Source organism: Trachurus trachurus (genome assembly GCF_905171665.1).
Source record: "Trachurus trachurus genome assembly, chromosome: 16".
In the NCBI taxonomy this organism is placed as follows: domain Eukaryota; kingdom Metazoa; phylum Chordata; class Actinopteri; order Carangiformes; family Carangidae; genus Trachurus; species Trachurus trachurus.
This window is the reverse complement of record NC_139902.1, coordinates 17,345,233-17,371,972: the sequence shown is the minus strand read 5'-3', so window position 1 is coordinate 17,371,972 and position 26,740 is coordinate 17,345,233. Positions and strand designations below refer to the sequence as shown.

The following is a 26,740-nucleotide window of genomic DNA, read 5'->3' as shown; positions in this document are numbered from 1 at the left end:
GTGATTCACATAGGGAGGGGATTAACTTACACACATGCTTATAGGTACACTAAGGGGAAACTGAACAGAACCGCACACAAAAACCATGGAAACCAACACTATAGTTTATCTGAGCAAAAATATTAAACTTGAGTTTTAAATAGGTAATGATTTACATTATTGTTTTGTTAATGTTTATTTGTTAATGTGTGATGCTGAACACAAATTTAGGAACACCCTGCGCTTTTGCCAGCATCCATATCATCTGTACAAATGCATAACAAGAGCCCATGAAAGTGAAACTGTCAGGGCATTTCAGTTCTTCATCTACATGACGTGCTTTGATGACAAACCAGGACTTTTATCCAAGCGAACACTGATCTCAAAAGACATCTCTCTGTTCCTAGTCTAAACTATCCTGACAGACGCTGCATAAAAAGTTGTTTCTGCTTGAGTTCAGATGTCTCTTGTGTCCCCATATGTTTGTCATCCATTTAAGTGGCATGTTAGAGAGAGGATAAGGGAGAGATGCCTTGTAAAGAGGCAGAATCCTGAGAGGCAGGCTACATAAAGAAGTGGTGATAATTAGGCACGGTGAGCAGGATCAAAGAAAGCTGCCATCAATGAGCAATGCAAATGTCAGCGTGTCCCGTCAGCCATAGACGGTGATCTGAGAGTCTTGTGTCTGTGAGGAGTCAAATGGCAGACAAATTGACAGGAAGAGCTATAGAGCTGCTCGCCGCATTCATCAAGATATGACAGTGAAACTGGGACACTATGATACAGTACCCTTCTCAGAGAAAATGAGATGTTCTTCCAGGAGCACAGAGGGAGGAAAACCTCTTATGTTCTTCCAGGCAGAGCTTCACTGTTCAGGTAATAAAGTATAACGATGGGCTGCACACATGGGCTGTAATTTCTTAAATGACAGCGGCACTTTGGAGCTGTGAGTGAGTGAGTGAGTGAATGAGTGATTGACAACAAACTTGTAATAACAATTTGGTTTTGTCTCAATGACGTGCAAAGATCAAAGTAACAGTATTGAAGGCAGTCTGCACAGGAGTGGAATATTTACAAAACACCAACATCACATTCATGTTTTCATACTAAGCAAAAGGTTGCCTAAGTAAATGAATATTCATAACTCCTGGCATGTGTTCTGCAGCAGTCGGGCCCTGTTTAACACCATGCCAAAGGAAACAAGCTGTAAAACTGCTGAAGAGCTTTTGATGTCTGGTGGGTTGAAGTTACAGCATGTTCTTCCTGGTTTCTCTTTCATAAACAAATGGTTTATCTTTGACATCTGTTGTGCACATACCAAAAACAAATAATGGAAATGACTGTGTGCAGACATTATAATCATCAGTCACTTTATAGTCAGGTTGTTATCATTAATTGCACCTTTTGTGTGTATCTAACAATACTTCTTTAACAAACTAAGGTGTCACTTGGATTAAAACACCTCATGAATAATATTATTGTTAGACTAGGTCATATGCTACTCGTTGATATAATTAACTTTAATGAATCTTTAAACTTTTATGTCCAGCTACATGAACTAGGACGACAGAGCTCTGAAATAGAAATGTGCCCACAGACTAGTGACATTAATGGAATAATGAAATTAATTAAGAAAATACTATAGTCATTATGTAAATCCGCATGGAGTTAAAATTACACCAACAGAGGACGCGGTTTTACGTTCACCAACGCACGGGCAGCTAAACCAGTGTTTAAGGTTCAATACTTGAAGAAAGCAAAAATGAAACCGGAACACAAAAGAATGGGCTTTTCAAAATAATAGTAGCCTATATTTGGGAGAAGTATTAGTTGGCCACAACACAGAGCAAATTAACATTTAGGCTAAGTGTATTACTATTGTAGCAGACCGTTCTGGGTCACACTATATTGGCTACTATTTATTACTGTTTTGTGCAGACAACTTCAGAGATCATGGACAATAAACATGAAAAAGAAACGAGAGACTGATATTTGTATTGATAATATAAATTCAAAGGTGCAAACAATTACAGTATTCAAATCAATTAGTGTGTTCAGGTAGCTTTTACTGAAGAGGATAATGTAGAAATTTGTCAGCATAGTCAAGTACAATTATGATTTATGTCGGCTGAAAAGAAGAGAGAGAAAAAAAGACTACTAGAGCCATATCTTTATATCAGTAAATACACCAGACATAAAAGTTATGTGGCTTCACATTGTTTAATGTTTGATTTCTCACAAGCTGCTTGCAACGCTCGAGCCAATTAGGTGTTTTACTTTGTAAGACAAAAGCGGAAGCGCTCCACGTGTTTCGCGCATCTTTGACGCTCGCGCCTCGGCGTGTGCTGCGTTCAAAGCGCCTCCGCACTCAGTCGGACTGAAGTGAAGTCTGGAGACAGACACAGAGCGCGCCCCGTCTCCCACTGACACCGTTTTACACACTTATCTCGTTTCCGCTGCACAGACAACTGATGCTTCAATGAAGAGGCGATTTGATGACCCGCCTTTGGATGAAGTTGGAGTTTTCTTCTCGCAAAACAAACACAATGTGACTATGTTGAAACAGTGATTGTGTTTCCCCCCCTCCCCTTGTCGGATTTCGGAGTACCTTTATTGATCCAGGGAAGAGGGACTTAAGAATGGGCAAACTTCAGTCAAAACATGGTAAGAGATGATGCACTTAATGCATCAAATATCCACATTTTAAATTATAGCCTATCCTTATATATAATCTCACAATAACTAACGTGTGTCTGTTTTGCATCCTTGTTTATGATCACGGGATCTAAAGCGTGTAAACGCAGAGAAAACCCTGAAGGTGAGGCTTTAGATAATTTGTATATAATAAAGACTAATTAATTATTACATTCACATTAAGCATAGGTAGAGATGTAATCTATAGCTGCTGATCGACATGTTTTTTTCATGTCTTAGGAGACAGTTTTGTTGTGAACGCCTTCCTCCGGAGAGGGATGGAGGAGTGTGAGAGGTACAGCGCGACGGATCACAAACTGAAGAACATGCAGGTATCAGGATTTGACATTTTAAACTTTGAATTGTTCTTCCCGGTGACAAGTCAACAAAATTAGACTTAAAGCAGCTTTTTAATTAAAAAATGAATTAAATGATGAATCCTGATGCTATTAAGTTATCCCTTAACTCATTTTTAAGACTTTGTGGAAACAATTTTAATGACTAACCACAGAGAAAATTAAGGAATTAAATGAAAATCACACAAATCCTTAAATTCAAACATAAAAAACAACAATAAAATCCTGTCTTGTCCCAAAGGATAAAACACAGAAATGTTGAAGTGCTTACAAATGATAATCTGTGATTGCATTCCCTCTTGTTATGCAGCATGTGCATCACTCATGTTTGTTTAACAGATTTACATGAACAAAATTCATCACTGGGAAAGAAAAGTGTGTGCATTATGTGTGTATCTGCCTCTGTGTGTGTGTGTGTGTGTGTGTGTGTGTGCGTATTTGCTGATGGGATGGATCTGTCAAGCACTTCAAAGTTGTCTGGCTGCGGCTGATATCCCTTTTCCTGAAAGATGAGCTGAGAACTTCTTGACTTTGAGGGGGAAGCAAACTGTATTCACAAGCATGTGTGAAGACACGCTGATGTCTTTGCAAAGTTGTAGTCTGTTGTTCTTTCTGTCATGTCTGGCTCCGGCACAACACTGCAGCGGTTATTCCCCGGCTGCTAGCATCACTGGATGGGTTATGACAGCCATGAGCCCTGTGTGTGTGTGTCTGTGTGTGTGTGTGTGAGCCGTTTTGGCAGAGCAGCACACACATACACACATGCAAACACAGGCTGGATGGATGGAAAGGTAGTCGTTTCTCAGACTGAGGGATATAAAGTTTGCTCTTGTGGCTGCTGGCATCATGACTCAGGGCTGTGTCTTTTTCCTCAATGCCTCCCATTCTAGTGCGGCTCCCAGTGGGCAGCCCTCTGTGGCATAACATTACATCACTTCAATTAGTGTCGTTTTGAGGGGTACGAGAGTCCCGAGCTCGCAGACAGAAAGTGCGAGGAGTTCACACAGTGGAACTGACAATCTGTGAGGTGGGTGGTTGTAATAGTGGAAGAGTTATGGATTATATCAGGGCTATAAACCGCCCACTCATGGCAAATTAAAAGAGAACTTTACTCTGCTTCAGAGAAGTCTGAGTTCACACTCCCCTGAAGGGAAACCACCAAAGACATACGCTTGGCTCCCATTAGTAGGTGGGTCCCACCCTCCCTTACCTCTATCAAAGTCATGCTTCTGATTTATGTTGTGTCATTAGTTGGTTGCATTCGAGGCTCATTCACAGAGCAGAACTGGACAGCAGTCAGCATTTTACTGACCAGCTCCTCCGGCTTTCTAATAGAAACTCAGGATTTGTTGCAATGGAGGTGGAGAAATCAAAATACAGTCACATCTGTTATTGCATATAGGCCTACTTGTCTTTATGGTGAATTTCTATACTAAATAATATTGTTGTGGTTTGTCTAAGTAACACACACACATATATACAGTATAGGATATGTGTGTGTGTGTGTGTGTGGGTGGGTGTGTGTGCGCTCTGTGTTGTACTTCAAATGATTGAATATGTGACTGCCTGCTCTCACACAGTGACAGCTCTATCCATGCTGTTTGAAATGAGCCTGCATTAATATAAAGACAGATGATGTCCCGGGGGTGTTTTTCTTGCCGTTTCATTTCCCATCAAACAGACAGTCTTTCAGCACAGATAGAATTTATTTCTGCTGTAAAACCGTAATACCATTTCCTTGTTTGATCCCACATACTGTTAATTGATTCTGCGCTAGGATTGGATTACATTGTGTCTTCTCCAGACATAATTATTGGATAATGGGTTTTTGGATGTCTTCGGTTTAGATCATGATTAAACAAGTCCAAGTGAAACAGAGAATAGCATTATTTATGGGATTTTTTTTTAACCAAGGATTTGAAGTTTTTAGATCAATTTCAGTTACATTTTCTCCATCCTCTTTCTCTGTTGTTCTCACTGGTCAGTATAGTTTCACCTCTTAGTCCTGGTTGGTGAGCTTCAAAGGCAGTTAAAATTACTTATGATTTCATATAGAAGGAGATTGGCCAAACACACTGTTTAGCTCTGACCATCCCCCTCCTCATTGTTAAATGGGGGAGTAGGATTCCTGAGCTGTCTGGCTGTGACTTCAAAGCACGGAGCTGCGAGTTATAAAAGGGCTCTGATATCAGTGGAGCCTCCGAACCCTCACCCCTCTATCCCCCTGTCCTGTCTCTGGGGGATGGGCCGAGGGATGGAGGACTACCGGGGGGAAAAAAAGAAGAAGAAGATAGAGAAACAAGCACCAACAGAGCCCATGCCCAACATCATTCTTTGTAAACCATTAATCTCCAGAATAAAGCATCTATCCAGCAAATTGTGAATGCTTTGCCACACTGTAACAAGAAACAACAAAACATAAAGGGATGAAAGGCCTGTTTAAATATTGATATTGCTGCAAACCATAATCCAGGATTGAATCTGGCAGGTTGCCCTCAATAGGTGATCCTATAGTCTTGTTAAGGTGTGGTGTGAGTGGACAAAGAAGAGCGTGATTCAGCAGGAAGACTTGGCTCATCCTGGCTACAGTCATCCAGGTTTTAGACTGTTATTTTGCAGGTGTTCAATCAAGACAAGTCATACCTGTCCAAGCACCTGGTGTCATGTAGAAACACTACAGTTGAGATCAAAGTGGCAGTCTAAGGTGCAGTCGCTCATCTTATCCCTCAAAAACAAGCTTGGTCTGTAGTTATTGAATGTATAAAATTCAGAAACCTCCAAAGCCCTGTACTTACCCAAACCTGTGTTCATTAGTGGAGGAGCTCTGTGAAGGTTCACTGTGTTTCACCCCTGGAAACATCAACACATCAACAGTCCAGACCCTCACACACACACACACACACACACACACACACACACACACACACACACACACACACACACACACACACACACACACACACACACACACACACACACACACACACACACACACACACATATATATATTATACACACACACACACACACATATATATATATATATATATATATATACACACACACACACACACACACACAACCACAGTGCTTCATTTTGGAGTTTCAAACAGACATGCTTGGATGCCCAAATAATGACAGCCTAATTCTGCCTTTCAGCACCATCTTTTGTCTCAAAACTTCCCACAGACATCGCCCGTGAAGGGTGGAGTGTGCCAAAAGCTGCAAGACGCAAATTTATTTTGACTTACGGAGAGTTACGTATGCACTCACCCCTCAATAATAAATTAAGTTTAAGAGCAGAGTTCCCAAGCAGCTCACTAAACTAATTGTAAGCTAATGTTTTTTTAACATTCATTTGGAATCTGTGAATAAGATTTTCCCCTTATATAAAAGTCCTCATTTGGCAATACCATTCAAAATGGATGTTTTGTTTGGACAATTTCACCACCGGGCATTTGGGTATATCTTCTAGTCACCATGTTCATTTTGAGTTAGCAGTATTTGATTTGGACCTGAGCCTGGGATGTCTGTGTAATCTTAAAGCAGTGGCCCTAAATGACATTTTGTTTTTCAGTACACAAGCCACAGATTCAAAACTGATTTTATTTCTCATTGGTTCTGAGTTGTGTGTATAGTGGACACAATTGTGCGGCCCCTGGGGTCTTCAAGGCCCTCTTTCAAGGAATATTCTCATCAGCAACATCTCATGACTTTTCCCCTTTTTTTCACTTCTGTCTCTCTCACAACCACAAATGACATAAAGAAAAACAAAAGCCCATCCCCGCTGCAGCACTGGCGGGAGTGTTGCACGACGGAGAGGAGACAAAAAGGTGTGCTCATATATGTACTGCTTTTGAAGGAACTTGAAGGCATTTGGAGAGTTTGTTTTTTTCCACCTCTTTTTTTTTTTTTTTTTTTTTTGAAATTGGCTTCACAAGAAGGCGAGCTGTGAGCCTTCATCTCTGAATGAAAAGCATGTGGCTGGCATCCAGAACAGCGGGGTCTTTCAGCACGGCCCCGGCAGACATCTGTTCCTGGTTTGTACAGCAAAATCCTGGAGCAGGGAGAGGGGCTGTGGTGGGAAGGGGGTGAGAGAGGGTGGCGGGGAGTAGGAAAAGAGGAGGAGGAGGAGGAGGAGGAGTGGTGGTGGGTTTAAGGGTGTTTTTTTTCTTGGGGGAGATATTTGAGGGACTTTAAAGGTAGTGGGGGAAGGGGTGTGATAGAGAGCCTCATCCGCCTTGTCCACACCATTGTTTGGTCAGGAGCTGACCACTGGTCTCACCTTAGCTTCTTTATTAACTTCTAACAGCTGTTAAACATGCAAATCGCAGCGCTCTCCTGGGACTTTCTTTTTTTCCCTCTATGGTGGTTGCAATTTGTCCGGAGCAGTGTAAACATTATCACCTGGTTGGCCTCGACGCTAGTCACAAGTGTCGAGACGCTTGTGTTCGCCGTTCTTTCATGTTCGAGTGTTAAAGTGCGTGTCACCACATGGCTTCGCCTGTGAGTCAGAGGTCGAGTCCCTCTCTCACTCTCTGTCTGTATGTTTGCGAGGGAATGACTGACTGACTGACTGACTGAGTGACTGAGTGAGTGAGTGAGTGAGGAGAGAGGCAAAGGGTGGTTTGTGCGGCCAGCGCCTAATGGAAAAAGACATTACAACACTGCAGGCACATTAAATGTTTATTTTTCTGAGGATATTTATACTGTCTCAAGTGCTTTGAAGCAGTTTGCTCACTTTCACCCTAACTCCCCTGTGACCCTCGCTCATAAAGTAGTAAGGACTCTCTTTGGCCATCAGGAGGAATCAAAGAGACATCACACATTGGTTCACAAGCATTTTGGCACAAATCAAGCGCTGTATTAACTATGGGCAAAATGAGCTATGAGTGCCTTATAAATCCACCACCCCCCTGAATCCCTACAAGACAAGGCTATAAGATTTGGTAAATGCTGGAGCCAACTGATGTTCCTTACTAATTGCGTCTCACTGGTGAGACCTTGAGACCTTTATTCTTGAACTATTGCCCATTTTGTGGTGAAATCTAAACATTGTCTCTTAAAGGAATAGCTCAACATTTAGGCAAATACCCAGTATGGTTGTCTTGGAGGTGGATGAGAGGGTTGATACCCTCTCGTATCTGTACAGTAGATTTCAGGTCAGAGTCAGCAGCTAAGCTCAGCAAAAAAGGCTGGGAACACGGGGAAACAGCTGGCCTGATGCTGTCCAAAAATAAGAACATCGGCCTACACGCCACCTTCAAAATCACATTCAGACTGACATAAGCTTTCCACTAAAAAAAAAAACACCTCTCTCTAGTGGTGCAGCAGGGGGTACCAACACAGAGTGGCTCTGGCAAAAAAAAAAGTTGAGACCAGTCCAGCCTTTTGATGCAATGCAATGCAATGTCACGCATTGAAATAGATATACACAACTGCCTGTCGACAGTCTCTGACAACATTGTGACAACTGTTGTCGTACCATTACAGCGTTGCGGCCACAGATATTCCACACCACTGATTATGTTTGATGGTATATATAATGATTTAAATTTCTCCTCATGCCCAAAGGGAGAACGGCATTTAGACAAGAGGAATGACAGTGGCTCCACTTCCTTCATTACCGACGCGCTTATCTGCAGACATATGGAATGAAGCTCTGTCGTCTTTGAACATATCGCAGCTCCATTATCGCCGCTTTGAAGTCACCTACTTCTTGTCACTGCTTTTCATGATATTTATGAGAGATCTGTTGGCGTACTTCAGAGGGAGCCGTGTAGCTTCACTGGACCGGTTTGCAGCGGAGTTGTCGTGCAATCGTGTGTGAATATCTGAATGCCTGAGCGCAGCCCATCCCAGATTCTCAGTGACACTGCATGACCTAGACATGCGTGGTCACCGATGACAGCAGGGAGACCTCACTTCCTGTGCATGATTAGTGCGCTGGTGGCTGTTCGGGGCAGCCCTGCCGAGGGTTAATACTGGTCTATGTCTTTGCTTTCGCTCCCTGCCAGGGGAAAGAAAATACCTGAAGCTGGAGCCCAGTGCTTAGCGCTGACATTTTTGGCAAAGGCTGTTGGATCCAAGTCTGTGTTTGATCTTGTGCTTCTCCCAGCCAAGTAAAACACCGGGAGACTCAAAGGTTATTACATTTTAGTGTGTAAGGTATGTTTCCACATAAACCCCTGTTCCCCCTTAGAAAGCTTTAGCTCTTTTCCAAGTGGACTTCATTTCGCAAGCCTGAGAGGGCCGGGGGAATATTATATTTTTTCAGTTATGGTTGTTGGTGGTGTTATTATATGCTGTCATCGTAGCCATTGTTAATTGATTACATTGTTTTAATTACATCCTCACTGAGTATAGTGCATGAGGAGGACACAAGATGCTTTAGACTCAAAGTCTAACTTAAACATTATCAATAGAGACACTGCAGATCTATTTTTGTTCAACATTTTGTTTCTTTAAATATTTGCAGATTGAAAGGGAACACTGAGGTTTTGCTTGTTTGCTTAAAGAGGACAGGGGATTCCTCTTTTGGACACGAGTTTGTTATCCTATGAATTCAGCCAGTGGAAACTTGAGATTGTGTTCACAAAAGGTCAGATGCTGACATATATTCCACAATACAAGCACTGGGGAAACTAAAGAGCAACATGCGTGGATAGCTTTGAATTTTAGTCATGAATACCTCTCCTTTTTTGTGTTTGCGTGAGAAAAATAAAGTAGAACACATGAGAATACATTAACACCACGGAACTACTAATAATCACTCAAGGATATTTAAAATTAATCCGAACCGTGCAACTGTAGTTTCTTTGCTACCTAATGCTGTTCATGTTGTGATGCAATGTGTACCCTCTTTTGGCCCTTTGGTAGCTGACATTCACTTTCTGTGTATAAAAAAACCTTCAGAGTCAGAGTCACCCCTGAATGCTTCGAAACTTCATCCTTGCTCCACATTCCTGAACCTGACGCCCTGTTAGGTTTGAGGTTGGAGAGTGGGAACACCACACACACCACAAACCCTGGTTTCCTGTAGGCTTGAAAAAAAAAAGCCCAATGGAGGATACCCAGAGCTGCTGGCATTGTTACTTACTGTTGTGATGCTGAAGCAAAGTGTCTGCTTCTTTTAAAAAATATTCTTTACATATTAATCAGGTGTTCCAATGAATCATGTTGTGCTCTTTAGGTGGAGCACCCCAGTGTTTATTCCATACAAGGAGTTGGTACCTTGAGTTCATTTGATGTTCAAGGTAACCTTGGAAAAAAAGGGGGAAAAAAGGAATTAATCTCAGAGCCGGGTTCATAGTTGAACAGACTTCACACAATATCTATCTTCCTGTCGTCCAATTTCATATACAGAATGCCATAGCACAAGATTTATCAAACACACCCAAAACCCAGACCCCCGAGGAGTAAGGCATCTTTCCCTCTGCTCTGAGCCAAGCCTCCCCCCCTCTTTGGGACCCCAAGCTTGCACATGTGTAGGTATCGCTATTACTCAGCTCATAAAACGCCACAGTCCCATCTGAAAGTGGTTAGCTGTTGAAACACACTCGCAGCTTCAAAGCTTGGATCCAAGCTCTGCAGACAGCACAGGCCTGGCCCTCCTTCTGCACATCACATTCCCCTCCAAAGTTGCTTTTGTTACACAAACCTGTTCCCGTCATCAAAACCCTCAATGGGCTTCCATTGAAAGGAAGTGGTTTATTTTTGTCATGGGTGGTAATTTTTCAGGGGAATTTAATTTAGGAAATAATGGTTTGAGAATAATTCCTCTTATGTATTCATACAGAATAAGAACTCGGTGGTTCTCACACTCTGCGTTGGTGTATTTATACACCCAAACACCTTTTGTGCTCTTTCTATACGTGACAGAAAGGGAGGGAAAGGATGAAACAGTGCTGAAAGAGGCCACTGTTCTCATTTCCTCTAAAGGCAGCCTTCTTTTCTTCCCCCACCCATTTCTTTCCTGAGCCCGTCCACTTCAAAAGCTGACCTGGCCCTGTGTGCCATGTAACTTGTTTACCTAAAGGCTCATTTCAAATAAACAGCAGTTCCCTCTCAGATGCCCCCCCCCCCCTCCTACTGAGAACCTTTCAGACACACCATATGCTCATAGGAGATGCTTCACAAAGACAACACACTTTTCTAAATCTGGATTTTATTTCATGATAATGCTGCAGAGTGACTTTTACAAAAAAAAAAAAAAGAAGGGTGTGCTTACAGTGAATGAAATCGTGTGAGAAAAATATCTTCCGCTCAGGATCAACTTTTGAAGATTGGTGGCGGCAATAAATGAATACAGCAGAATTTGCAGATATAGTGGCTCTGCAAGGTTTTAGTCTCCAACCAGCACCTACTTCGTTGTGTTGATAGGGGCTGACTGATCCTATCACTTCAAGAATGCCAGTGTATCAGAATATCTGAACTTTTACCCCCAGTGCCATGTGCTCAGCTTTGAGAAACCACTCCATCCTGGTAGCACCTGATTATCTCATAGCCTTTAAGATGCTTTTACACATCAGCACCCTCTGTTTCTTGAAGCATAAATCCGTCTGCAAGAGCCTTTTTATCAAACATTAAGTGACACACTTAGTGCTTTTAAGTGGACTGCCTCCAGACTTGTGTGAGATAGAGCGCGAGGCTCCATCGTGCTTGTAGCTTTATACCTGAGATAAGATAAGAACATACAAGCAGCTAAGCTAAGCTATGCTAAGCCAGCTCATGTTTAAGTGCAGTTTTTTTTTTCATGGCCTCACAGCCCTGGTTTCCATTAATTATGGCTGTGAAAGCAGCAGCTCTCTGTGCGCTCTGCTGCAAAAAACTGAGCCGGAGAAAGAGGTGGAGCTGAGCTGAGTTGCCCTCTGCACCATAGCCTTTTGATCTCTGCTTGTGCCATGGATGAATTACGTTCCAGAATTTCACACTGGGGAACTGTGCTTCAGAAACACACGGAGAGTCTGTCAGGTCACTAAAGTGCACACATGGCAGCTTCAGTCCAAAAGGAAGAAGCACAGATGTTACAGTCTCGCCGACTGTGGCCTCAAAATCTCTACTTGGCATCTTTCTGTGATGTGTCACAAATAAAAATTGTAATTCATGCTTTGCGCCACGAGCTTTTAAAATTCTTGTCTCGTAGCTACGATTTCAGAAATACGCACCACCCTCATATCCTTTTTATTTTTTTGACCAGCAATTTTCTTTGAGAATAATTCAACAGAAATATGAATGAGCTTTGCATGATTTTGGTGCAACAGTAATTGGCCCATGTGCTACTTTCTTTTTTTTCTACATCTCATCTGCTCATCTTCAGCCTTCAACTTTGTCCTCTTTTTCATGGGAAGTTACGTCTGATATGCCAAACCATTACAGCCAGTGGCCCTTTTGGCAACGGTCCATTTTACATATCCAGGCTTCCTCCTCCTCCTCATCATCATCTGAAGATCGTGGAGTCTCCTCGGCTTCCTGCACCCAGCAGGAGGGTATTTTTAGGAATCCTCAGGAAAACACTTGGTGTTGACCCTGGGATGACCCCCTGTCCAGTTCCAGGCCTGTGAGGAACTTCACAGCTTGGAAATAAGCCGGTTCTTGCAGTGTCAAGAATTCCCGTGGTCTTTGAGACTGGCAATCCCGACCAGCTGGAGGAGACGGCAGCACCGGACAGTCAGAGTTACACAACAACAAAGCGGGGGAGAGAGACAGGAGATAAAAGAGGTCCAGCCACCTTGAATATGTAGCACCTCTTTTTTTCCCCTCCCTTGTCAGATTTTAAATATTTTGTGCCAAAAAACTGTGCAGCAGTTTGCAATGCCAAGACTTTTTTCTTTTCTTTTTTTTTATACCCAAACTATGTTGGCAGGATGGCCTCAAGCCTTAAATATTTCATAGTAAGGAGGAACAGTACCAATTATGCAAACAAGTGCTGTCTCTTGGGACCTGAGGTTTGGCAAGTGTCATTGAGAATAGTGGTGCTATAGCAGATGAGTTATTAGAGGCTCTGCCTGCAGTGCTGGCCTGTCTACCTTAGTTATTTGTTGCATCCTGCTGCACTGAACTCTGTATTTTGTCTGCCTCCAACCAGCAAGCCTGATTCCCCCTGAGGGCTGACAGCAGTAATAATACAGTACAAGAGCCTCTGTTTGCCCAATATGCCTACCAGATGGATGCGTTGAGAGTGCATGCTACATTACTGGCTGATTGGTCACGGCTGCATAAGCTCCTCTTATCGTAGTCAGTCATATGGATCTGCACTTCTCCGTACAAGTCACCCATAGGGAGCAGTAACAAGTGGGCTGTGGAGCTTTGGTTTTGGCCCTGAACTTGTTCTTATCCTGCTGGAAGACATGTTGAGGAAACCAGCGGGCGGCTCATCCACCAACCCACAAGCCTTTTAACAACAGGGGCGTCTCAGATTTAAGTGAGCAGCCCAAAAGTTATTGCGGATTAGATTGACAGTGACATTTAAGTGTGTACCCCTGTGACTCCCAACCAGAGAAACTTGTACGTCATAGGGTGCCTCTGCTTTTGCCAGCGTGTATGTGGAAAACCAAACTTAGATATACCCAACTAACTCAAGTAACCAAAGTATCAGAGATGGTGATTGGTTTTGAAACCGCTATAGAGGAGAAAGCAGAAGTTGAATGCGGTTGCTAACACGCTGTATGTAATAAATTAATGTTGGAAATAGTCAAAATAGTGGATTAACTCTTATAACTGTGAATATAAAAAGGCAAACACGGCCATAGCCTACTGCTGAAAGTAAATCTGTCACTTGCAGTACACACACAAACTTGACTAAAGCAAACTGATGATTTCATTTTAAAGAGGCATTTTTGTTACTATGTCCACTTGACATCCAGGTTATAACCCACTCATGAGAACATGTTTAGAACATGACGGGCCGTGTTGACTAGGGGCCACTTGAGCTCATCTGGTCGGGCTACATCAGACAAAAAAAAAAAAGCACGGGAACCACTCGACATGAAAAGCTTGGGCAATGTTGCTGCTCTTCCACACTGGTGCGCAGCTGCCCTTCCCCAACATGGTTTGTTTACATTTCTCAGTCACCCACAGGAGCACTGCAACGCCTGTAGCTCCACCAGCCTCCAACCACAGAGCCGCGCCCCTATGAACTGCCAGGCCGGGTTTTCAAAGCCGTGACTCAAATCCCTCGCAGCTTAACAAAACGAGCAGTGAAAACAGTGGTGTTGGTGGTTATCTCACAGGTGAGAGCAATTATAGGTGACATCTCAATGCAAGACGGACAGCTGGAAACCTGACACTAACTACAGTACACAAAAAAGTACCCTTACAGGTGAGAGTGATTGTGCTGGAGTGGTTTTCTCCCAGCAGGACCAGACAAGGCAGAGGAGGAGGAAGAGGAGACGTGACTGTAACTTGACAGACGACCAGTTTGAAACAGTTCATTCCCACTTAAACCACATGAGATCTCTGCAGCTGATGACTTTCGAATGCTGTCTCCGCCGGACGCTGACTGGACCGTAATGCAATTGGCGTCGCAGTCACCTCAGCCACAACATGGCGTTTGTGAGATCCACTGTGTTGTTTAAAGGGCCTGTGGAATGTGGAACAAATCCCCTCAGCTTTATCAGCCTGGGCGCGCTCCCCATTGGCCGGGCTTAAGAGCCAGAGGCCTGCGCGGGAGCTTACAGAATTTCACACAGAGGCCAGAAACAGAGGAACATCCTGTTTGAGTCTAACCGCCTGTCCCACACCGGCTTTGATATGCCGTCTTGTGCACTCACCTCTTTTTTTGTTTGTCAGGGTGTGTGCGTGCACGCTCAAAAGAAACATGTTCTGTCTGTCCCCCTGTCTAGTATCCGCCAACATCTTTTTTTCTAGACGTCTGCTGCAGGATCATAGTGTCACAGTGTCTTTCAGTGGAATTTATTGTATTTTTTTTTTAGAATTGGCATTATAATCAAAAAGGAAAATAATTATGTAATTATTATGATCAGTGGTGATGGAATTGATCATTGGTCATTTTCCAGCTCATCAAATTTGAGGATTTGTTTTTATTTGTTTTGGATTGAACATCTTCGAGCTCTGAAGGTGTCTGAAAAAGGTGTCACCCTGGGCTCAAGGAAATTGTGACTGGCATTTTTCACTATTTTCTGATCATTTATTGGCTGATTAGACTTATTTGGCTTCATTCAACATATTAAGCTCAATTAGTCTTAGTTCTTAACACCTACTTATCATGAGACATGCAGACTTGAGACGTGGATTTACTCACTCCTGTAAAGACTCGACTTAATGGAGATTTCACCCTTTTAAAACTCTACTTGACTTCAGATTTAAATCCAAAACATGTCTCGAGTTTTAACTTGTTAAATCCCAGAACAAAATAAAAATGAGCAGACGATGTCACTTGTGGCCATTAAAGGAACACGTTTTACTGTACTTTTGTACGAGTACATCATTAAATGTTCGAGTGCATGTAACACATGGCGCTAGTCATATAAAATTGCATGCAGAGACTATTGGCTTACACCACCAAGCCCTGTTACATCTGAATTAAAACAACATGCTCTCACTGGTGCTGTCATAATAACGTGTGTGGTACCAGGTTTCAGTTCTGTGTGTTTCAGATATAGCGGACTATGACGACCAGTAACTGATCAAATATATTAACTATGTGATGATCTACTGCATATCTAATTTAATACATTTGCCTAACCCAGATTCATGAGTGTGATTCCAGTCACTGGTATGAAGCACATGGTTTTCTAAGTCCCTACAGTAGCTGCCTGTGTGACAGCTGAGAGGAGGGCACTCCATTACATCAGCCTCCTATCAAAGCTCACTTTAATGAGGCCAGGCTGATTACAGCACCGGTGACAGATGCAGGGTGGTCAGCCAGTGATGTTAATCTTTGTTTATGCCGTGCAGCAGGTCAGAATCAAAGTGAGAGAAAGAGCAGTGAGGGGTTTGAAGGGACGTGCAGAGTTTAGGAGATAGTCTTTCCTGATTGAAGGGGAGCGGGTGACTTTCTGTGCTTTACGTGCTGCCAATAGACAGGCAAGTATGCTCATCTCTCCCCACAGCTGTTGTTATACTAGGACCAAAGAGGCTTCCCCCCACTGATTCATGTCCTGCCAAGGGAGAGGTTTTGCCTCCTGTTTGACCTCAGAGAGCGTCCCACTACCCTGAAAGGGTCGTATCTGGGCCATCTTGGCCACATGCGGCAAGCCCCGATAACGGACTGGCATTCTACGCTGAGCTCATTTCCATTCATGCAAAGACACGTCATGGCACACTGATAACGTAGATAAAATAATCCAATTAGTGCGCAAAGGCAAATGTTAGTGATCTCGGTGATGACAAGTATTGAAACGACAGGGTTGTGATTTTTGAGGCTGAGCTTTAAAAATGCTCCAAACCCTCACTGAGTCCTTGTCTCAGTCATGTTAATAGATCCATTAAAAAAGAAACTTTTAGCTTCTGTTTATACTGTGATTACAATGAACATTATAAGGCAGGCTAACTCAAATCCAGCAGTATGTGCTGCACTGTTTGTTTTAATATTGCTACTCACTCTGAGCCGAGGCCAATGTGCTCTGTTGACTCTGAGCACCATAATTACCCCGACTTGGAATGAAAGCTGAGGCCTGATGAACCAAAAGCAGAGGGGGCTTTCTGTGCAGCCGTTAAGAAAACCAACAGATTGTTCTCTTACTGTCTTGCAAGAGAAGAGACAGAAGTTGTGCAACTGGCCTACTCTCTCTCTCTTCCTCCCTGTCCCTCTCTCTCGGTAGCTCCCCATATTTTCAAACCCTAGCCCCTTCCCCCTCTGTCTCTCTCCCCACCCCTCATCTCCCTCTCTTTTACTCGGCCTCTCCTCAGCATAACCGCTCACATCTGGTTTTGAGTCAAGGCCAGGTTGGTTTCTCTTGGAATGGAGGGCTTTTATTTCTCAATGGCCCCACTCCCTCTCCAGTTTCATTCTGTGGTGAAGAGTATGCAGTTTGTTTACGAACTGGTGTTCCTTTCTTCATACTCATACTATTCAATCTTCATTTTCATTACTGGGGAACCCCACAACCGTGCCCAATTTAAGTCCAGTGGGAGCAGGAAGGCTGGTTGGCTAGTGGTTGTCAAGGCTTTCCTGTGGCGTCCTCTTCGGTGTCAGCTCCAGGTGACTCTGTGCTGTTTGAAACTGTACATCCTGGACGACTGCCACTGTTAGCTGCTCAGTATTTGTGTCTCTGTATCAAATTAAGGAAAAAACTGGGATTGACTGCACTAGTGAAGAAAAGGAGACAAACAGAATTAAATGTACAAGCACCTTATGTTCCTTATGTTAGTTAAATAGCCAGGTAGGTTATTTTTATACTTATTGCAACTAAAAATGAGGCATCTGAAGTATCTCAGAGAACCACATTGCTTTGAAATTATGCGAGGACGCTTCCAGACAGTATCCTGTCCTCTTTTTTTCCGGCATATGCTTGCACTTGGATACGCATCCACACATCTGATCAAGTTGCCATATTTCATACCCAGAGGCCAGAGGAACTGTGTAAACAATCTGCATGTTAGCCTCCCTTGTTTTGTTTTGTTTTGTTTTTGAGGATGCAATTTTGCAAAATCGGTTGTGCTTCCTAGGGTTTGAAGAATGGAGTAAAAGAAGTGTGTAGACTTATATTTAGGGGGCTGAGCTAGAGGTGGGGGAGCAAAGGGGGGGGTGAGAACAAAGATGTGCAGTGTTTTCCAGTGGGAGGATGGGTGGTAGGCAGGCAGAGAGAGAGAGAGAGGGAGAGAGAGACTGCTGGGGGATGTCTGATGTCACCTGGTAGGGAGCTATGAAAGCTTCTCCTGGTTACCCTATCCCACATAAAAGTCTGGCAGTAGGCTGAGGTTTTAGGAAGGCTTGGCAGAAACGCTGCATTAAACAGGAACAAACATCACACACCTCTCTGTCTGTCTCTTATGTCAAGACGTCTGGGAGACAGAACCTTTTTACTGTCAGCGAATGTTTTCAATGCACTTTTTTATTTTTTATTCTAAAGCCAACAGAAATCTATTACCATATCACCTCTTTGTCACTCTGGTTGAAAAGTGTCTGTCCCACACACATGCAATTTTTCATCTTTCCCCATACCTGTTATCACGCAGCGCGTAGAGGTGGCGTATCATGAGTTTCAGGTGTACACCACTTTGCTTTAAAACACTAACACGTTTTACATCGCCTGCAGAGCACTTTGTGATCTGATAGTGAAAGAATGAGAGCCGCTAGATGCCAGAACGCAGTTAATTACACATGTGGTGGGCAGATTTGAGCCTGACACCGTGGGCGATGGGGATGGAGATGCCATGTGTTTAGACGTTAAACTGCAGACTGCGGTCAGACTCGGGCTTCTCTCTCATTAGCTCCCCCAAATGGATGTAATGGAGGTGGTGGTGGAGCCATGTGTTCAACACAAGCCCTGCTGGTCCCCTCCTTGTGCGCTCAGCAAGGCGTCTCCTGATATCTGAATTTTAATTAGAGACAAGATTCACTTTTGGCAGTTGGTTGATTGATTTGTTTCATTATGTTGAACGCTGAATCCTGTCTTTCATTTAGAGGTGCTTATACCTTGCTCTGCACCCTCATGGGAGCGAGGATGAGAAGAATCAATGGATGTCTTTGATGTTCCTCTGAGCTGCGTCTGTGTGAACTCCCTCCTCCTTACATACTGCCCTTCATTAGGGGACTGCGGTACAAAGAGGGGGAGATAAAAGCATCCAGCGCAGAGAGGAAACAACAACTTGGCTGCAGAAACCACAAAAGATGGATGTGTGTAGGGATGCGCATACACTCTTCTAGTTTCCACTGTGTGTGTGTTTGGTGATTAAAGAATGCTGCTTGTTTTGGGGCCCAGGGAGTGGTGCCAGTTGTCTCCACCTCTTTCAGAAGCCTCAAGAGAAGATAGCTCACAGTGACTGGAGTAAGCAATAGATAGACCCTATCTCCTTTCAAACAAACCACATCCTCCTCTGCCTTTACTCTTATCTGCATTTCTCCTCTCCCATCTTTGGTTCCTCTTATGTTTCCTTCCCTCTTCTCTCCCCCCTTTGTGCCCTCTTTCCTCTGCTCATTTCTTTCTCCTTTATTCCTTCCGCTTACTTCCTGCCCCTCTCCTGTTTCCCTCCCCTCCTCTCCCTAAAGATCGACTCCCATTCTTTTGCTGTGTTCTCTCAATGTCTCCGGTGGCCAATTTGCAGAGAGAGAGAGAGAGAGAGAGAGAGAGAAAGGAGGGGAGGAGGTGGTGTGAGCGCTGTCCGAGCCTTGACCCTGAGCCTCAACTGGCTCCAACCCCTTCAGCAGTGAAGGTCAGGGCCAGATTACAGGCTGGAGGTATCATCCTCTGAAGTGAGGAATAATCACGGGCTATGAGATTGTTAAATAGAACCACAGGCCCTGGCGCTGTCATTACTCTGAGAAAGAGGGGAAGGGGAAGGAAGAGGGGGGCTCGTTCACCTAAACGCATGCAGATGTTCAGACTCTCACTTGAGCCTCGGCTCTGTTGAAGGTACATGGAGTTCTTTTGTTTTCTAGCATCTATCTGTTTTTTATTTGTCTCGTTTCAGTGGGCCTCCTTGATTCAATCTGGTGAGATTTTATTTCAAAGTGTGTGTGGAGCAGCTTAGAGGACTGAGAATGACGTAAATAAGATGAATCATTTGTTGTTTAAATACTTGTGGTTTAGGGCCTGTGCTGCACTTAATTTTCATTGTTTCCACAATCCAGTTGTAATTAAAGAATGGCAGCGTGCGCGTATGGAGACCCTGTTGCCTTCGCCTCAGTGTGCCTCAGCATTAGCACATGTGTGGGATGGTTATGAATACGTTGTGGTTCTGTTTTATGCAGGATATAGATTATTCACATATGACAGCAGAGCATTTCCCCCCCCTTCCACCCTTTGTCCCACTTTTGTTTTACAGCTATGGAATTGTGTATTTAATCAGTCCCATCCTATCTGCATGGAAATTTCCATCTGGCAATTATTCTCCATTCAAAATAAATACACGCATGTTGCTGAGAGCTCATTGTGAGGTTTGTTTTACACAAACCAAACCTCTCAGAGTGAGAAAATACAACAAAACTTCTTCCATCAAACACTGCTCGGGAGGTTCTGTGTCAGGCAGGATGAGAATAAACAGGTTGGCTTGAGCGAGAGAGCTCAGATGATGAAGTGCATTATGGGTTTTTTTGATGGATGCGAGAGGGGTCCATTTGAAGGGCTTGGAGGAATCTTGAAAGCTTGGCTGTGGCCACGCTCGCTGTGTCCCAGACAGTGAAACACAATAAGCGTGCAGATGTTCAAAGTGTTTGGCCTCGCTGGAGCCTCCAGCCCTCTCCCTCTCATCTGAGTAGGAAATGCTTTAGCTGGAACTGTTTGTTTTCTCTGTGTCTGTGGTCTGAACTGTAGATTCACTTACATCTCTGACCCCCCCCCCCCCTCCCCTCCCCATCCTTCTCTCTCTCCCTCTCTCTCTCAATCTCCCTCTCTCCCTTCATGTCTTTTCCCGTTCCAGGAGTTTCCAAGTGCTGCACTGAAGAACGGACAATTCACAGATCAACACTGTCCCCTAGAGGGTAGGTGGAGAAAGATGTCTTTGCACTCTTTGATGAGCTTTGTGCAAAAAACAATCCCTTAATACTTTCTGCTGCAGGAAACACACATGAAGCATTTGTATGTATCATCAGTTAGTGTGTAGGATTTCATTAATAATACAGCATTGGAGATGCTCCAGTCATATGGGATGTCACTAGCATTCATTTATTATTCCAGGATACTTATGTGCAATGTTGCATGATGATTAAAGAAAAAATATGTTATATGCATAATGTTAGGCTGTCACAAGATTAAAGTCTTTAAGATGATGTTTATTGTACAGAAAATGAATGGCTTTGGTTGAAGCTTTTATTTGACTGCACCATGCTTCATGGACCAGAGATAATATTATGCCTACCATATAATACTCTATACTTCAAAAAACATAGTAGTTTAAAATCTTCAGATTATTGTGTTGTGGTTTCATTTTTGGAGCTAGAGTAAATGTTGAGCCAAAGAGAGACACTAATGCACATGCAGCATGAACACGAAAGTCATAAAAGGGCTGCGTGCATTTGGAAACAATGAAGATCTATGTTAAGTTTATGGTTTTGAGCGGCCTTGAGATTTTCTCTGGAAGTGGAGCTGTTGGCTATATCTGGATGAGAAATTAGTTTTTTCCTTTCTAACAGCAGTGTGTCCTCTTGTGTCCACAGTGGTTCTCCCCCCGGAGAAGGCTGAGGGCTGTGAGAGCTACCTGCAGTATCTGCACTCAGAGGACGGGGAGCGAGAGATCCTGAGAGACGCCACCAAAGCCCCCGGGAAGAAGCGCATCAGCCTGGATGTAAGATGTTGTTGTATGACTTGGCAACACTGATGTACTGAGACGTGATCGAGGTTTCAATGACACAACAATCCACAAGTGTATTACAAAAGCTGTGTGTAACAAAGACACAGGACAGAGCGAGAAAGTTCAAACACCAGCTGAGGTCTGTTCTGCCAGATGTTTGCATGCTCTGGGATTTCCTTTACATGCTCTGTGGTCCAAAAAAATTGCAGCGCAGTTGGACTGGGATAGTAATTATTATGGGCTGCATGAGTGCTTATGTATCTGTGTTGGGCTTCGTGGCGGAGCAAGGACCTGGAGTTAGAAGTAAAGATGTAGTAGTGTTGCTTCACATGACGGGATTTTTGGGGTCAGAAAAAGTTCTCTCCTGCACCATGTGCCGCGAGAGCAAAGAGTGATGAAACTGTTTTGTGTTTCAGTGAGTGAAAGTTATTCAAACATGGGTCAGAAAATAAAACCTAACCTCCACCCCGACCGCCGCTGCATGCTCTCAGTCACCCTGTGCGCAGAACATCTGACTGTATATTGACACTGCTCCAGACCATATCCTGATTGAATTTAGAGACCAATAAATAGAATAAATAGATTGTAATGTTTAGACGTGCATGTTTTAAAGAAGTGCTTAGATCTGCCCTTTGGTGATCACTGCTGGTTATGTGAGCTGGGGAGATGTTATAGAACCATAAAGGGCTGTTTCTCTCCCTGGGGTCTCCTCCCTTGTAAATACACACTGCCTTTCACACAGTGTCAGCTCTGCACTATGCGTCCAGCGGCGCTTATGTTCCAGATGTTTATTTTTCCAATTATGACCATGTTACTAGATACATCTGAATGAAAGTTATTGCCAAAAAGTTGTAACTGAGTAGTTGTTGCGCTCGTTTTTTCCTGGAAGAAGGTAGAAAGACAAGGTCATGGTGGAGGGGCTCTGTCTGCTCCCCTGACACATGGTAAAAGCAGCTGAATGGATTTTGTAGAGATTTGCTTTCATGCTTTGCCGTGGAGCTCGAGTCGTATGAATTCATAACAAAAATTGATGCTTTTTAAGTTCCTTACCTTTTATCAGAGAGACTTTAGTTGGTGCAGTTGTTTATCTTTGCTTTTTAAAGAGGCCTTTAAAGTTACCTGCTGACAATACCCAAAAATACACAAAACTACAGACTCATTCCAACGATAATATAAGACTCGGACAGGAGACGTCAGCTGTGAGGAGTGAATCTGGTGTACTTTGCTGCCCCCTGTTGTTAGAAACACTGTTGTGAAACATGCACTATGAAAGTACAAAAACAATATATTTTTGTGTACATATATTATACATTATATTATTTAATATTTAGGGGTATTAAAATCAACTGCATGAAAGACCATTTAACTGCTGTTTGATAAAAAATGTTTTCCATGTATTAATGTCTTATTTGTTTTGTTCATATTGCACACACATCACATTTTGTAAGGATTAGCTATTATAAAAGTTTTTAACTTTGAATCTGTTTATTTCTATTTTGCCATGTTGTTTTCTTGTATGTTTATTTAGCATTTTTAAAACTTTGTGACATTTCTGCTTAGTTAGCTGGAGGCCCACTGGGCTGTTTAACTCTTCCTGCACTTACTGTTTGTTTCCTTTGTGATTTCCTGTGTATTTTAAATGGCAAAAATAAATGTGTTTGTGTGCACAGGACTTGGAGTGCGATGTGTCTGTGGAGGACGACAACCGTCAGGAGTGGATCTTCACCCTTTATGACTTTGACAACAGTGGGAAAGTCACAAAGGAGGTGTGTATGTTTTAGCTGTCATTAATGTCCCTGTTATTTGAGTATATGCTGTTGTGCTGCTACTAACGCTGATGCTGTCTGTTCCTCTCAAATGTCATATGTCCAATATAACCCAACAGTTCCAACTGTGTTCTTCTTGTCTCTGTAGGACATGTCCAGCCTGATGCACACCATCTATGACGTGGTGGACGCCTCTGTCAATCACTCCTGCCATAACAAGAGCAAGACTCTGCGTGTCAAACTGACTGTCACTCCGGAGCCGAGGTGCCACAGAAGAGAGACGGGGACAGGTAAATGGAAATTAAAAACAAAATGATCTCAAGATGAACTGGGTCTACTCAGTACATCCATTAAATCTGTTTTGGCTCTGAAACCCTCATCTGCTCCTAAGTTAGTACGGTCGTATCTTCTTCTGTAAATTTCCATCTGTCAAATTTATTTTTCATGTTCACAGGATCTGATTCATGCTCTGTGTATATTTTTAGACATACTGGACCCTTACTTCCCTGAAGGCCTATACCTGATTATTCAAAACAGATAACATATCAAAGAAGTGTGCTTCAGATACTTAAATAAAAACTGTGTCTGTAAGTGTGGATGTTGCTGTTGACACCTCTTGCTGTTCTGATTTTTGTACTTTCTCCCTTCAGATCGCAATCATCAAGAGGAGGGTCGCTCAGCTGACAAACGTATGTCCTCGTACATCAGGTCAGTATCCAGCAGGTTTACTTTACTTAGAGGCTTGTCTTTGTGTTGTGCATCGATTCTTATGGATTAAAAGTAGAAATTGTCGATAGTTTTCTCAATTTTCATTCCTTTTCAGCGGCAGAGGGCAGAATAACGAGGCGCCAGCCACCGAGGGTCAGCATTACTGTGTGGATGAGAATACAGAAAGGAGGAATCACTACCTGGACCTAGCTGGTATAGAGAACTACACCTCCAGATTTGAAGGTCAGTATTTTTTCATCGTGTAATATACTTAAATAAGGGCAAACGCTGTAAGTAAGTTTAAAGGGATAGTTCAACATTTTGGCAAATTGGCCCATTGCCATAATCCCTATAGTTTTAGCAGTAGGTTCATTACCTTTATTTGGTGGTGCAAGCTATTTTTTAGAACGGCGGAGCAGAGCCGCGAGCTGCTCAGAGCTACGGAGGCTCATGGGATTTCTTGGTTTCCCTCATCAAACTCATCAAATACACAATCCAACAACTCAAAAACGCTCTGGTGGACAAGTTGTTAGATAAGATACACTATGAGGTAATAACGGAATGTTACGTGACAGTTGTTTTCGAGGCAAATGCAGAGACTGTTTGCCGGAAAACTGCCCCCGACGTGAACACGTATCATCGGTTTTGCATGAATTTACCTCTAAAACAACTCTGTCTGGTAACGTTCTGTTGTTATATCATAGCGTGGTGAATGTGCAACTCACAACTTGTCCACCAGAGCGTTTTGGAGTTGTTGGATTGTGTATTTGATGAATTTGATGAGGGAAACCAAGAAATCTCATGAGCCTCCGTAGTGTAGCTCTGAGCAGCTCACGGCTCTGCTCCACCGTTCTAAAAATAGCTTGCACCGTCAATTAAAGGTAATGAACCTACTCCTAAAACTATAGGGATTATGGAAATGGGCCAAGTTTCCAAAATGTTGAACTATCCCTTTATGTACCATAAATTTTCAATTATCCAAACAACTGACTCCCTTCCTCTGGGCTGTCGCTGCAGGAACCACCCCTGCCTTCCCTGCACAGGAGCCTCACGGTCGGAGCTCCCAGAGCCAGAGCCGCTCTCGCTCCCAGGAGCCAGAAACCCAAGTTATTCACCAGCGTCGCTCGCAGATCATCAGCGACAGCTACAACCCCACAGAGTCTCGAAGCAAGGGCGCACAGTTCCTCAAATCACCCAAAGGAAACTACAAGGGAAGCGGAGGGAATAATGGGGGAGGCAAATCCACTAAATGTCACGGCTACCACCCCCCTCTGCAAACTATGCTGCACAGCGGCAGCGCAGCGGGCCACGGAGGTCAGGATGTCTACCACTTGCCGCACCAAGCCCAACCCTCCAGCCACCACCAGCACCCGTTGCAATACAGTCACAGCAAGCGCCTGAGGGCCAAAGCCAGAGAATCCCTGTCCCCATCCAAAACCCCGCTGTCTCCTCAGTCCCACCCGCAGCAGCAGCCCCCTCTGCCGAGTCTGGAGAGAGAGCAAGTGTCCGGTCCCCCTGGGAGCCCGGGCTTTGTGGTTCCTGTGGTCCAACGCCACGAGCACCACCACCACCATGAACACCACCATCACCACCACTACCACCATTACCACCAGACATGACCGCCCTCAGTGTGCAGTGACTGAAACTGTACAGGACCAACCACAACCAACCACACCAGTCTGAAGGACTTAACGCCATCCCACGGGAAGTGTCTCATGCTCTGTCCAGGATCTTTTTATTCTCCTCTTGCAAGCTATACAGATATATCCTGAGATTAGATGTACTGAGGAATGGCGTAGTGCAATCGCAGATGATATTGGACCGGAAGAATACTTTTCTGAGGTTATTGTGTAACAAAAAGATGCGTGGCACAGCTTTGAAGTGTTTGTCCATTTTCTGCTGGGACTGCTGCGATTGTTAGCCGTTTTCAGTCAAGGGTACAGATACCAGTGAGAAACAGATCAAAAGACTTTGGACCTAACATCCTCTTTCTCTCTCTTGATGCTGTTGGTTGAAGTCCCGGGAAGCTATATATCAGAGTAGGTGTGTTGTTCTGTGTGAGACCTTTCCAAAACATGGATCTCAGGTGTAAAGGTGCTGCTGCTCTCAAGCTTTTCACAGAGGCTTCCTCCACTGGGAGGCCTGATGTGGACTTAGGGGTTTCCTGTTTGGGGAGGGAGTATAAAATCACCACTGCCAGTTTTAATGCAAAAATATCTTGCTATATGTATAAAAAAAATCTATATATGTAAACACATTTTATTGTATAATTATTATACTGTATATGCATATTTCATCATGAATATAATTATGCATATATGTATTTTGTCTTTTATATATTTTAATAAACGTTATATAGTTCATTTACATTGTTGCAAGTACAATTTGTTTGTTCGAAATGTCTTCTGCAGCTTTGTGGACAGAAACAGAGCAACAAGCACACAAAACACTCAGGAAAACAGTTATTTCATGAGAGTCACATTAACTCAAACTAACACTCAGATAGTCTGAACTGGTTTCAGTGTAGATAACAAAAACCGACCTGTGGAGTATTTGGTTCAAGGCTGATATTTTACAGATGATAGATTCAATAAGAACAATGTGTTGCCATTGATTTATGGTTGTGTGTGTGATGTAAAACAGTTAGCCAACTGTGTGATAGTTTTGTTTTAATCATCACAATAAGATGAAGAATAGCATACAAGTAAAGATTTGACACAGCCCCCTGCTTTGTAATCATCAGCAAATGAAAAGCTTGCTACCAGCTGTATTAGATTACTACGTAACTCTAACAATAATACTCAACTAGATTTAGTGTTTTTG

General features: G+C 43.3%; 1 protein-coding gene across 1 annotated transcript; it reads left to right on the top strand.

Annotated features, from left to right (window-relative positions):
* Positions 1–2,618: 2,618 nt before the first annotated feature.
* nkd2b (NKD inhibitor of WNT signaling pathway 2b) lies at positions 2,619–25,536 on the top strand (the record flags this gene model as incomplete). The annotated part of the gene is made up of 10 exons (XM_083989274.1): positions 2,619–2,643; positions 2,771–2,797; positions 2,914–3,005; positions 20,574–20,634; positions 21,310–21,437; positions 23,114–23,209; positions 23,358–23,499; positions 23,860–23,917; positions 24,033–24,160; positions 24,935–25,536. 10 exons carry the CDS (start codon positions 2,619–2,621, stop codon positions 25,534–25,536), a joined length of 1,359 nt encoding a protein of 452 aa, XP_083845400.1.
* Positions 25,537–26,740: the final 1,204 nt, after the last annotated feature.